Raw genomic sequence first — 14,027 nt, forward strand, 5'->3', positions numbered from 1 at the left:
TTGCCCATTTTACCTTTGTTGTCAAATTTTTTGCATAAAATTATTCACAATTTTCTCTTTGTATCTTTTAGAAAACTGTGAAATATGGAATATTATCCTTTTTTATTCCTGATATTGATAACAAGTGTTTGAACTTTTTTTGATCCACCTTGCTAGGAGTTTCTGAAGTTTAATAATTTTTCCAAAGAATAACTTAATGTGCACTATTGTATGCTTTCTATTTCGTTGATTTCTGCTCTTATTTTTATTATTTCTTTGCTTCTACTTACTTGGGTTTGTTTGCGTGTGTGTGTGTGTTGTGTTGTGTTTATCCTCCAGGTAAGGAAGCTTAGTTCATTTCTTTCCAAGCTCCCATCTTTTCTAATAAATGCATGCAAAACCATAAAGTTACCTGTTAGCATTACTCATATGTTTTGAGATGCTGTATCTTTCATTCTAAATCAATTCAAAATAATTTCTGATTTGCAGTTTGGCACCTTTTTGACCCATCATTATTTATAAATGGTCTACTTACTTTCCAATTACCTGTGGACACTCTAGATATTTTTGTTATTGATTTCTACTTTCATTCCTCTCTGTTTGGTTCTAGCTTAAGTTCCCCATATGATTTTATTCATTTGGCATTTATTGAGAATTGATTAGTGACCCACAATATGGTTGATTTTGGTAAATATTTAATATGATATTTTTAAAAATAAGTTTTCTACTGTTGCTGGTTGTAGTGTTCTATATACTGAAATTAGATCAAGTTGGATAATGACGTTATACAAGACTTCTACATCCTTGTTGAACTTTTGTTTCCATCTTTTATCAGTAACTTAGAGACATGTTTTTAAATTTTCAACTATGATTGTAGATGAATCTTTCACATTAATTTTGTAAACAATTGCTTCACAAATTTTGCAACTATATTAATTGATGAATGTGGACTTAATATGCCTTCATGTTGAACTGAGGATTTTTAATTTCACACCACAAATTTAAAAACTGAAATAATTTGTCATCAGATAATAAAAAGTAAATTCTTATAACTCAACATTTTCATTTGTCTCTAACATACTTTTATTCATTGGAACTATTACCTGTACTGGAAGTTATTACTCTGAAAAACTGTCCTTTCCTTTCTGCAGACCAGTAGAGATTCCACCACTTCAGCTGGGGAGAAAAAAAGAGTGGATAACGCAGCTATAGTCATCTGGTCCTTGATAAAGTTTCTCATCGTAGATTAGGAGACTGTCAACCAGGCTGCCTTCTGGAACTAAAGGCTGGAGTACCTGCTAGTGGAAATACTATAGTCAACAGCAGAAACTAGATGAGTTTTGTCCATGTATGCAGGGAGAATAATCATTAGTCATGGCACCATTATGATAACACGTTGCTTATCATCATCACCATCATCATCTTTGCCATCATCATCATCATCAGATTCTTAGTAAAAAATAAAGCATGCAAAGTCACTGTGCTATGTTTAAAAGATACAAGAGGCATCAAGATCTACTCTCTGCACTCAAGAAACTTAAAAGAGAAAGATGGGCATTGGTTTTTGTTTGCTGTTTCCTTACCTCTCCATAAATTATCTTCCTTTTAATTCAAAAATTTCAGTGAGAGGCTGGCCCCATGGCTGAGTGGTTAAGTTCGAGCACTCCACTGCGGTGGCCCCAGGTTTCACCGATTCGAATCCTGGGCACAGACATGGCACCATTCATCGAGCCATGCTGAGGCAGCATTCCACATGCCACAACTAGAAGGACCCACAACTAAGAATACACAACTATGTACTGGGGGGCTTTGGGGAGAAAAAATGGAAAAATAAAATCTTAAAAAAAATTGAATGATATAAACTGATTTATTGCCTCAGGTGAAAACTGGCTGGCAAAGCAGATTATGAAATCAAGAATACTCATTACTGAGTGACGTCACTAAGATAGCAGAACAGGAGTTTCTGCATCATCACCTGCAAAGCCCTCCAACTAACCCACATTCTACCCTAGCACGGTGCATCTACAACTCCCCCTTGTAGCCAACACCTTGTGTGCACCACCACAGACAGCACACATGAGCCTCTGCCAGTCATGCATCAGCACATACAGATGGCAAGTGTGACTCAGATGAATTGAGAGAGAGCAGATAACCTTAAACACTTCAGGGAAAATAAACACTTCAGGCAAAATAAACTGTCAGTATCTGGCCTGGCTTTGTAGGGGCAAGAGAAGGCATATGATCCTAATATTAACCATAGAATGGCAGAATGGGAAAAAATAAGATTCAACTATGTGCTGCCTATGGGAGACTCATTTCAACTGAAAGAACACAAACAGGCTGCAAGCAAAAAGATGGAAAAAGGTGCTACATGCAAATGGTAAACAAAGAAGAGCACAGGTGGCTATATTTACATTAGACAAATAGACTTGAAGTCATAAAACATCTAAAGAGACAAAAAAGATAATTCCATAATGATAAAGGGGTCTATTCATCAAGAGGATAACAATTGTAAATATATATGCACCCAACATTGAAATACTTAAACGTATGACGCAAATAGTAACAGAATTTAAGGAAAGAATTAGGCAGCATCACAATAAGAGTAGAAGTCTTTCAACAATGGATAGATCATCCAGACAGAAAATCAATAAGAAAATAGTGGAATTGAATATCACTATGTATCAAATGGACCCATAAAATATGTACAAAACATTTCATCAAACTACAGAGGAATACACATTGTTCTCAAGCACACACTGAATATTCTCCAGGAATAGATCACATTAGGCCACAAAAGAAATCTCAAAAAATTATAAAAAATTGAAATCATATCAATTATCTTTTCCAACCATAATGATATGAAACTAGAGATCAATACAAGAAAAACATAGGAAAATTCACAAATATGTGGAAATTAAACAACACAATCCTGAAATAACGTGCCAAAGAAGAAATCAAAAAGTATCTTGCAACAAATGAAAGTGGAAACACAACACACCAAAAGTTATGGGATGCAGCAAAGGTAGCTTTAAGAGGGACGTTTATAGCAATAAATTCCTATGTTAAGAAAAAAGAAGGTTTTCAAATAAACCACCTAAATTTACATCTCAAGGAAGTAGAAAAAGATGGACAAACTAAGCCCAAAGTTAACAGAAGATAGGCTATAACAAAGAGCAGAGCAGAAATAAATGAAATAGAAACCAGAAAAACAATTTTTAAAAAAGATCAATGGATAAGTAGCTTGTAAATATTTTTTCCCAATTAGTGGGCTGTTTTTTTTGTTTCAATCCTGTTTTCCCCTGCCTTGAAGAAGCTCTTCAGTCTGATGAAGTCCCATTTGTTTATTCTTTCTATTGTTTCCCTCATCTGAGGAGTTATGGTGTCCAAAAAGATTCTTTTGAAACTGATGGAAACTGATGTCAAAGAGTGTACTGCATATATTCTCTTCTAGAAGACTTATTGTTTCAGGACTAATCTTTAGGTCTTTGATCCATTTTGAGTTTATTTTTGTGAATGGTGAAAAAGAATGGTCAATTTTCATTCTTTTACATGTGGCTGTCCAGTTTTCCCAGCACCATTTGTTGAAAAGACTTTCTTTTCTCCATTGTAGGCCCACAGCTCCTTTGTCGAAGATTAGCTGTCCACAGATGTGTGGTTTTATTTCTGGGCTTTCAATTCTGCTCCATTGATCTGTGCACCTGTTTTTGTATCAGTACCATGCTGTTTTGATTACTGTAGCTTTGTAGTATGTTTTGAAATCAGGGATTGTGATGCCTCCAGCTTTGTTCTTCTTACTCAGGATTGCTTTAGCAATTCGGGGTCTTTTGTTGCCCCATATGAATTTTAGGATTCTTTGTTCAATTTCTGTAAAGAACGTCATTGGGATTCTGATTGGGATAGCGTTGAATCTGTAGATTGCTTTAGGTAGTATGGACATTTTAACTATGTTTATTCTTCCAATCCATGTGCATGGAATGTCTTTCCATCTCTTTATGTTGTCATCAATTTCTTTCAAGAAAGTCTTGTAGTTTTAATTGTATAAATCTTTCACTTTCTTGGTTAAATTTATCCCAAGGTATTTTATTATTTTCGTTGCGATTGTGAATGGGCTTGAGTTCTTGAGTTCTTTTTCTGTTAGATCATTGTTAGTGTATAGAAATGCTACTGATTTGTGTATGTTGATTTTATACCCTGCAACTTTGCCCAGCAACTGATGATTGGATAAAGAAAATATGGTATATATACACAATGGAATACTACTCAGCCATAAAAAAGGACAAAATCGTCCCATTCGCAACAACATGGATGGACCTTGAGGGTATTTTGTTAAGCGAAATAAGCCAGACAGAGAAAGACGAGCTCTGTATGACTCCACTCATAGGTGGAAGTTAACATATAGACAAGGAGAGCTGATCGGTGGTTACCAGGGGAAAGGGGGGTTGGGGGGAGGGCACAAAGGGTGAAGTGGTGTACCCACAACATGACTAACAATAATGTACAACTGAAATTTCACAAGGTTGTAAACTGTCATAATCTTAATTTAAAAAGATCAATGGAACTAAGAGCTGGTTTTTGAAAAGATTAACAAAACTTTAGCTACAAGAAAAAAGAAGACTCAAAATCAGAAATGAAAGAGGGGGCATTATAACTGACACCACAGAAATATAGAGTCATAAGGGACTATTATGAACAATTATACACCAAGAAATTGGATAACCTAGAAGAAAAAGATAAATTTCTAGAAACTTACAACCTACCAAGACTGAATCATGAAGAAATAGAAAATTTGAGCTGACCCATTGGTAAAATGATTGAATCAGTAATTTAAAATATGCCATCAAAAATTTCCCAGGATCAGATGGTTTCACTGGTGAATTCTATGAAACAATTAAAGACAAATTAACACGATTTCTCAAACTATTCCAAAAGACTGAAAGGTAGCGAACACTTCCAAACTAGTTTCATTATACCAGAATTACCCTAGTTCCAAAGCCAGACAAAGACACTACAAGAAAAGAAAACTACAAGTCAATATCCCTGATGAACATATGCAAAAATTCTCAATAAAATATGACCATACCAGATTGAACATCACATTAAAAGAATCATATATTACAATCAAATGGGATTTAAACTTAGAGTTCAAGGATGGTACAACATACGTAAATCACATAATGTGAAACACCACATTAACAGAATTAATAATTAAAATCATATGACCACCTCAGTAGATGCAGGAAATGCATTTGACAAAACTCAGTACACTTTGTGATGAGAACTCGCAACAAATTAGGTATAGAGGTAACTTACCTCGACACAATAAAGGCCATATACGATAAGCCCACAGCTGACATCATACTCAGTGGTGAAAGCTGCAAGATTTTCTCTAAAGATCAGGAGCAAGGTAAAGATGTCCACTCTCGCCACTTCTATTCCACACAATACTGGAAATCCTAGCCAGAGCTAGGTGCTCAACATCACTAATCATCAGGGAAATGCAAATCAAAACCACAATGAGATATCACTTCACACCTGTTTGAATGGGTATGATCAAAGAGACAAAAAAACAATAAGTGTTGGAGAGGATTTGTACACTGTTGGTAGAAATGTAAATTGGTACAGCCATCCTGGAAAACAGTATGGAGTTTCATCAAAAAATGAAACTACTTGGGGCCGGCCCTGAGGCGAAGTAGTTAAGTTCACACACACAGCTTCAGCAACCCAGGGTTTCGCTGGTGCAGATCCTGGGTGTGGACATGGCACTGGTCATCAGGCCAGCTGAGGCAGTGTCCCACATAGCACAACCAGAAGCACTCACAACTAGAATATACAACTATGTACTGGGGGGCTTTGGGGAGAAGAAGAAGAAAAATAAAAAGATTGGCAGCAGATGTTATCTCAGGTGCCAATCTTTAAAAAAATGCAACTACCTTATGATCCAGCAATCCCATTTCTGGTTACATATCCAAAGGAATTGAAACTAGTATCTTGAAGAGATAGCTGCACTCCCCTGTTGATTGCAGCATTATTCAACATAGCCAAGACATGGAAACAATCTAAGTGTCCACTGACAGATGAATGGATAAAGAAAATTAATATATATACACAATGAGATATTATTCAACCTTCAGAAGGAAAGAAATCCTGCCATTTGCAACAACATGGGGGAACCTAAAGGATATTATGCTAAGTGTAATATGCCAGACACAGAAAGACAAATACTACTTGATCTCACTTATATGTGGAATCTAAAAGAGTAGAACTCATAAAAGCAGAGAGTAGAATGGTGGTTGCCAGAAGCTGCAGGAAGTGGGAAATGGGGAAATGTAGGTCAAATGTTAAAAAGTTTCAGTTTGCAAGATGAATTAAGTTGTAGAGATCTAATGTACAGCATGGCAACTGTAGTTAATAATACTATATTGTATACTTGTAATTTGTGAAGGATACAGATCTTAAGTGTCCTTACCACATACAAAAATATGATAACTATGTGGAATGATGGATATGTTAATTAGCTTGATTGTGATCATCATTTCACAATGTATATGTTTTTCAAAACATCACATTGTACATCTTACATATATACAATTTTTGTCGGTTATGCTTCAATAAAGCTGGAGGAAACAAATACCCATTATTTAGCTTACTTAAATTTAAAAATTTTGAAATATAATATGGATTATTTAATGTTACAAAAATAATAAAGTTATAACTAATAATAATAGTAATAAAAACAATAAACATATCTATATCCACTTCCAAGATTAAGAAATCCAATCTAAGACAATTGAGGTCTGTAATCTTCCTTAGGCACATATCCATCACTTTTTTCAAATGGTACTGGCATACCATTTTTTATCACTACCAAGCCTTTCATTATACCTTTCTACATTGGTATTTATCCCTAAGTAATACATAGTATCCTTTCATATTTATAAAATGTATACATAAATTGTATCATAGTCTATGTATTTTTCTAAAACATGCTTTTAAAAAAATTTTGTCTATGATTCTTATCACAATAATTCTTGTTGAATAATCAGAATGCAGAGGGCCATACAAAAAATCGTAATCTTCGCCTCATATCTCCTCACCTTTCTTTTTAAACCTGCTCTGTGGCTCTTTCCCCATCCCTAGATGAAACCTCCGACAGGCCACATAATGTATACTCTTCTCATTAAAGAAAAACCTCCCATCCTTTCACTCACAAGAATAGCCTCATTTTAGTAATTAGTGTATTTCAGCCAAGTACAGGAATTAGACCTCAGATCTTCATTCAGAGTTATACCTTCTCTATCTGCCTAGTTCAGACCTGTCTCAGAAGGCTTAGGGGTTGAGACGGCAACAGGCAAAGCTATTGTTGCCTCTTTCTCCATTTAGTCATGTTGTGCGTCCTCTTCAATGCTCTAATTTATGGGCCACTTTTCTGAATTCCACATACTCAGAGTTGGGGAAGGAGCTGAGTTAATGGGAAGGAAAAGTCTGAGCATTGGTAAATGTTGGAAGCTGGACACAGTAGACGATCAAAGCAGACTCCTTTCCTTGGAGCACTTGTATGTAGGTTCCCTAGAGGCTGCCACTGGAACCATTTGTCATGGCACTCCATTTCCTGTGATGTAAGAAATGCATTTTTCCCTGGCTCCTGGGTACATTTTCTCTCCAGGCCCTGCAAATTTGGTCATGTATTGCCCTATTCTTGGTAACTTTGCCCATCCCAAACCCTTTTCCCTTCCCTCTTCTCACACAGAAATTAAAATGACCCAGACCCACTCTCTCTTCCAGAGCCTAACTAATCTATGAGCAAATGCATCCTTGCCTATGTTACTGGAGGTATTCTTAGATGCCGGTCTCTTTATCTCTCTTCTGATGCTTCAGGCTAATAGTCAATTGCTTCTAGATCTTCGATTACTCAGAAAAGTCAGGCCACTCTACTCTTGAATCCAGGAAGCACATGTCAAGCTCTTCCCTATAGTATCCTTGAAGTCTCACTCAGATGAAGTCAAGAAGAAGGTGTCCACACTGGGGAGCAAAGAAGAGAAACTGGCACAATGCTGAACCTCTGCACAGAAACTATTCCCTGATTTCCAACATCTACCCTATCTATGTTCAACCCTTCATACCCTCCAGTTGAGTGATGAGGTCAAATTTAATATTTCTTCCTTGCATGGAGGGTTTTATAACATTCACTAGAATATGCGTGTATTTGCTATCTCTTTTCTTGAGATCCCAGTAAAAACTATAACAATAAAGAGCCCATTTTAACATCATGTTCCACAATAATTTTATGTTAATTTAAGATCATTGCCTTAAAAATAAATGTTCTATGAACAAGATGGACCTTTTTCTGTAACACTGACCACAGGCCACCTGGGCCAATATTGTCATCAATTGTAGGACTTTTCTTAGAAATCTGAAGGAGCGTGTCTTAAGTTCTATATCTTATGAAATATGTTTTTACTCCATTTATTCACTGCAGATTTGCAGCCACTATACCCTTTCTCGGCCTGATGCTCAATCTGCAGCACTTTGGGAGCAACATTTTCCTGTTCCAGATTATCTTTGGAGCTGTCACCTTCATAGTCAGATGTGCTGTTCTTTTGACAATGAATCATGTGGGTCGTCGAATAAGCCAGATGGTGTCCTCCTTCCTGGTAGGAATTCCCATTCTGGTCAACATCTTTTTGTCCCAAGGTGAGAGAGACAGGAGTTTGGAGAAAGTAAGTGGTTGCCCCCCATTCCTCAGGGATTACATTTGTCTTACCTGCCTAATGCCAAAATAATGGCATTTTCCACTGAAAATCAAAGGATTTCTTGAAGTCTGTGTGAGGGTTCAGAACTGAGTCTGACAAAAAGTTGTTAGCAAGACTTAGGCTCTTACAGAACAAATGTCAGCAGGGAGTAGTTCAGACCCATGTTTGTCTTCATCACATCTAGGATGAATCTGGACATCAGTTCCAATTATTCCTCAGGTTTCCTTAGAAAAACAACTAACCACTTGCCCTTTGGCCAATCACACTTTTAATAACAACCATGGAAGGGCTGGGCCTTGCAATTATATCCCACAGTGGGGGCTTTACTTCCTCTGTCTAGGGCTCTTACTGATTTTTAAGGCCTCTGTGATATGCCTACTTCCTCATCCCCATGTATTGACTTTTGAGGCTGGTATTAATTCACCATAAATGCAACACTTTATTATGAGAGACTTCTTGACTTCAGTGAATAAAAAACACTTGTCTTCAGGCAGAGAAGCATACAGTAGAAACAAGGGAAGAGGCTAATCTTAATATATCTCTTAGCCTACCCCTAAACAAGTAATAGATTAAGAAGCTAATCCAGCCTCTCTTAAAATCTATTTAGTAAATTAACAGAATGACCATAGGCAATGATTATGAGAACTTGAGTAGTCACCATGCTTCACCTACCTCCCAGAGCAAGAAGGTAATTTTCAGGATCCCAGTCGTCCTCCTGATGACAGCCTGCTGCCTTATAGGCAGCCCTCTCCATTGTTATAAAGTCCTATTTATGATGTTTTATTGAATAAAAAGCACCTTTTTGAATTTTCAGTATCAGTGGTTCCCACTATTACATGATTTACTTCCAAATAGAAGTTTTAATACTGTTTTTTTAATCCTGAATTGTTCTAGAACTTGTTTCTCTTCCCACTGTCTGCTACCAAATAAGTCCAGTCCTTTTATTACTGTATGGTGGAACACCTGTCCCTGGTCAAAAATTGTTCCTACCCCTTTAATTCTAAACTACTCAAGGCATAGGTCATAAACTCCTAGTTATTATCCACATCTAGTCCTACGTCCTGCAGAAAGTGCACACAAAACATTAGACAGAATTGAGGCTGGCCCCATGGCCAAGTGGTTAAATTTGCACGCTCCACTTCAGCGGCCCAAGGTTTCACTGGTTCGGATCCTGGGCGCAGACATGGCACCGCTCATCAGGCCATGCTGAGGCGGCATGCCACATAACACAACCTGAGGCACTCCCAACTAGAATATGTATGTAAAACCTTCCAGTAGGATCTTTTTATGGTTATTTGGGGGTTGACAGATTCTTCAGCCAAGATTTCCTGACTCTCCCTGGTCTTCCTCTCCAGAAATGCAGACCCTGCGTGTGGCTCTAGCAACTTTGGGAATTGGTGCTACTACTGCCATTTTTACAACTCATACCGTCCACCACAACGAACTTGTTCCCACAGTGCTCAGGTACATGGGCTAACAGATCGTCCATCTGATTTCAAAACAGGACTTTCTGAAATAATTGACATGTATTGGGGGGGGTAAAACTGAGACTTCTTAGGTGTCAGAAGAGTGAATGGTGACAGGAATCAAGGCAGCAACTGAGAGCCAACGATTATGAAAGATGAATTTATGTCCGGTACTGTGCCGAGTCCTTTAATGCATCGCTTCATTTAATCTTAAGAACCACTCCACAGGATTGGTACTACGGGTACCCATATTTTAGTAACAATGAAACTGAGGTTTAAAGCAGTTACCAACGTGATACTGTCAATCAGAAAACAACAGAGGTAGAACTTAGGGCTTGCCATCAAAGCCCACGTGTTTAACAACTCTGCTGGACTGTCCCCCAGAATGAAGTGAAAATGATAAATAAGAACTTATATGTATAGGTTTTTTCAAACTCTTCTTCCTGTTGTTATTTGCACCCTAGGTCAATAGCTATAGGACTTAATGCAATGTTCAGTAGGCTTGGGGCAACTCTGGCTCCTCTCCTGATGATCCTGACAGTGTATTCCCCCGACCTGCCCTGGATCATCTATGGAGTCTCCTCCATCCTTGCTGGTCTTGTTGTCCTCCTCCTTCCTGAAACCAGGAATCAGCCTCTTCCTAACACCATCCAGGATGTGGAAACTAAGTGAGTAAACCCTCTAGTTGTCACCAGATGGGGAAAGGGTTGTGTGCTATAGCTCCGTGATAAAGAAGGCAAAGGACCATTTGGAGCCCTCTGTCCTTCATGCAGGCTCAGATCTGGGCTATTTCCACTTGTGTCCATGTCCTTTGGTTCTGTAGCAGCTTCACCCCTACTCACAATGGTGTCAGACTCTTCTTGAGGCTCCCTAGGTCCCACAGACCACCTAGCACCAGTAGGTTTAGTGGTGAAAACATCAAAATTAGTTCTATTGTGAATGGTACATACTCTCTGCCTCTCATGGGAGACAGGCACCTGATGTTTTTTCATAAGTCTGCTAAGACTCAAATGTCTCATTCTCATGAGGCTGGTTTCATCACCCATCAGCCCACTGAGTGCCTGATAAATTTTGGGGAAGGGAATAGGATTGCCTCACAGATACAACCTGATTATTGCTTGGGTTGAGGAAGAATTTAGGGACTGGAGCATAGAACAAGATCCTTCTTGCAAAGATGACAGTGTATCTAAAGGAAGTGGATCTTCCTGTGATACCTGTGAGATTAAGTTAAATTTTCTGTCACAGGTAATGGAAGTTTTGAGGAGAGAGAAAAACAAAGCAAATAGGAAAACAGAGTTTGAAATGAGGAAAAATAAGAAAGTACCTTTAAAAATTTCAGTTCTTCCTTTGATTTTCCTAAGATGTCATCGGTCAAAGGTGTAAAGGGACAATGTTGAGAGTAGCAGGATCTAAAATGCCTTCCCAGGGTGCCCAGGTCTCAGGGCCTTTTCCAGCATAATGGCGTCAATATCTTGGGGGTCTTGGGTAACAAAGCTGGTGGGTAGAGGATCAGCTTGTCCTCAGACATGCAGCCTATACTCACTTATTCTATACCTTCTTTGTTTGTTTCTGATTTTCTTATTTTTTGTATTTCTTTTTCACAGCAGAAGAGATTCAAGAAAAACAAAGCAGGAAGATATTTCCATGAAACTAACCCAATTTTAAGGAGTTTCCAAGAGCTAAGCAAAATAAGGGGGGAAAAAATCAAGATTGCTCCTTTATGCTTGAAAAACTAGCCAAAAATATAATAGACTATTAGAATTAACAGCACTAAATAACAATTTCCTAAAATAATTTATGAGTTCAAGTAATTCTGTGAACAATCGCTTGGTTTTGGGAATAAGCTGCAAAATTAGTTTGAGATTCATCTAGAAATTAATAATAGCATCATGGAGTGACAGTGGAACTGGCTGGTATGTAAAGAAGCATATGGAGGAGTTTATGCAAAACCACAACCATCAAACAGTAACAGCAGACGCCACCACAAATCAGAATAATTCCATAGACACATCCAAGTATGAATAAATACTTGCTATATGACATTCTGGTAACCAAATCACTTATGAATTGAAAACTTATGTAATAAATAGCATTACTTAGCTTTTTAGAAATAAATTAACAAAATTTTATTGCTTTTCCTTTGCATTTTTTCTAGCTTCATATTTTAAACAATTAACATGAATCATTTAAAAATATTTTAAATACTCAAGTATTAAAGGTCAATTGACATGGTAAATGATTTCAAAATGTATATGTACAGTATACACGTGGACATTATTTAATAAATATCATTATAAATAAGACTATACTTCAATGCAAAAATGAGCAAAGAGCAAGAACACATAATTTTCAAAAGGAAAATCCACATGAATAGTAATTATATGAAAAGATGCTCAAATTTAATAGTGATCAAAGAAAAACACACTAAAATGAAATTCCAACTTTCATTTGCCAAAGCTGTGAAGACTTTTCAATGTGCTATTCATTCTTGCAGTGGGTGAAGTGCAGTGAAATGGACACTCATTCAGAGCTCGAGGAAGTATAAAGGAAAGCACGCTATAAAGCTAAAGAAGTGTGTCTTTCTTATCACAAGCTTCAATACAATCTTTATTCATTCAGCAAACCCTTGTTGAGCTAGTACAACCTACTATGCTAGAGCCTGTCTTCTGCCAATAAAGAAAGGTTTCTTTTCATTCTGGATTCCCTTTTATTTCTTTGTCTTATTGCCCTGGTGAGAAACGCCAGCACAACATAGAACAGAAGTCGTGAGAGTAGAAATCCTTGCCTTTTTCCTGATGTTTCCAGGAAAACTTTCAATATTTCAGTATTAACTATGATATTTGTAAATTTTCAATAGATTACCTTTAACAGTTTGAAGAATTCCCTTTTATTCCTCCAATACTGCAAATTTCTTATCAAGAACAGATGCTATAATTTGCCAGATATATGGAGATAATCTTTTTTTTTTCCTTTTTAGCTTCCTAATATGGAAAATTATAGGAATTCATTTTCAAATGTTAAAGCATCTTTGTGATTCTGGGATAACCTCTGCTTGGTCATGATGTATTATTCTTATATAATGTTAGATATGGTTTTCTAAAATTATGTTGAGATATTTTGCATCTATATTCATGAGGCTTATTGGTCTCCAGTTATTTTTCTTGCAATAGTTTCATCTCATTTTTGTATTGGAATAATTCTGGCCTCACAGAATAATTCTGGCTTTTTCCTCTGAAAGAGTTTGTATAGAATTGAAGTTATTTCTCTTTTAAATTTTTTTGTAGAATTCACCCGTGAATCTATCTGGCCCCATAGGGTTTGTTTGTTCGTTGTTTTGTTTGGTCTTGGTTTTTTAAAGAGGGTAGAGGGAGTTTTTTAACTGCAAATTTCATTTTTTTGATGTACAAGGCTCTTCAAGTTATCTATTTCTTCCTCCGTAATTTTTCTCCTCATTAAGGGTCATATGTTCTTGCTTATTTGCTTGCCTGGTAATTTTTTATTTCATGCCTGATATTATGATTTTACTCACTTAGATGCTTGATTTTTTTTTATTCCTACAGATATTCTTGAACAACTCTGGGATTTGCCTCCGTCACTAGGAGATAGTTTGATTCTCCTGGGTCTTGTGTTTAGCACTCCTAAGCAAAGCATAAAAGCATTTAGCCTATAGTTAAACACCCCTCACCATCACTGAGCCAAAATTCTTGTGGATACTCTATTCAGGGATCCCTGAATGATAAAGTTTTCTGTCCTACCGAGAAGGAATAGGCACTATTCCTATCCTGATGTGAAATCCAGGGACTTTTAGCTCTGACCATTTGGGTGGGTC

The 14,027-nt window shown here is 37.0% G+C and overlaps 1 protein-coding gene across 2 annotated transcripts in view; it reads left to right on the forward strand.

The window, feature by feature from the left end:
- LOC124228604 (steroid transmembrane transporter SLC22A24) overlaps nucleotides 1-12,898 on the forward strand; it is a 52,404-nt gene extending 39,506 nt beyond the window's left edge. Inside the window, exons 7-10 of one of the 2 annotated variants that reach the window (XM_046643128.1) lie at nucleotides 8,459-8,673; nucleotides 10,088-10,196; nucleotides 10,663-10,866; nucleotides 11,803-12,898. In XM_046643128.1, coding sequence (XP_046499084.1) covers nucleotides 8,459-8,673; nucleotides 10,088-10,196; nucleotides 10,663-10,866; nucleotides 11,803-11,863 — 589 coding nt within the window. In that variant the 3' untranslated portion in view covers nucleotides 11,864-12,898. The remainder of the gene's footprint in view (nucleotides 1-8,458; nucleotides 8,674-10,087; nucleotides 10,197-10,662; nucleotides 10,867-11,802) is intronic. The other variant, XM_046643129.1, reaches the window with a different exon arrangement.
- The last annotated feature ends 1,129 nt before the right edge of the window (nucleotides 12,899-14,027 follow it).

Source organism: Equus quagga, chromosome 17 (genome assembly GCF_021613505.1).
Source record: "Equus quagga isolate Etosha38 chromosome 17, UCLA_HA_Equagga_1.0, whole genome shotgun sequence".
NCBI lineage: Eukaryota > Metazoa > Chordata > Mammalia > Perissodactyla > Equidae > Equus > Equus quagga.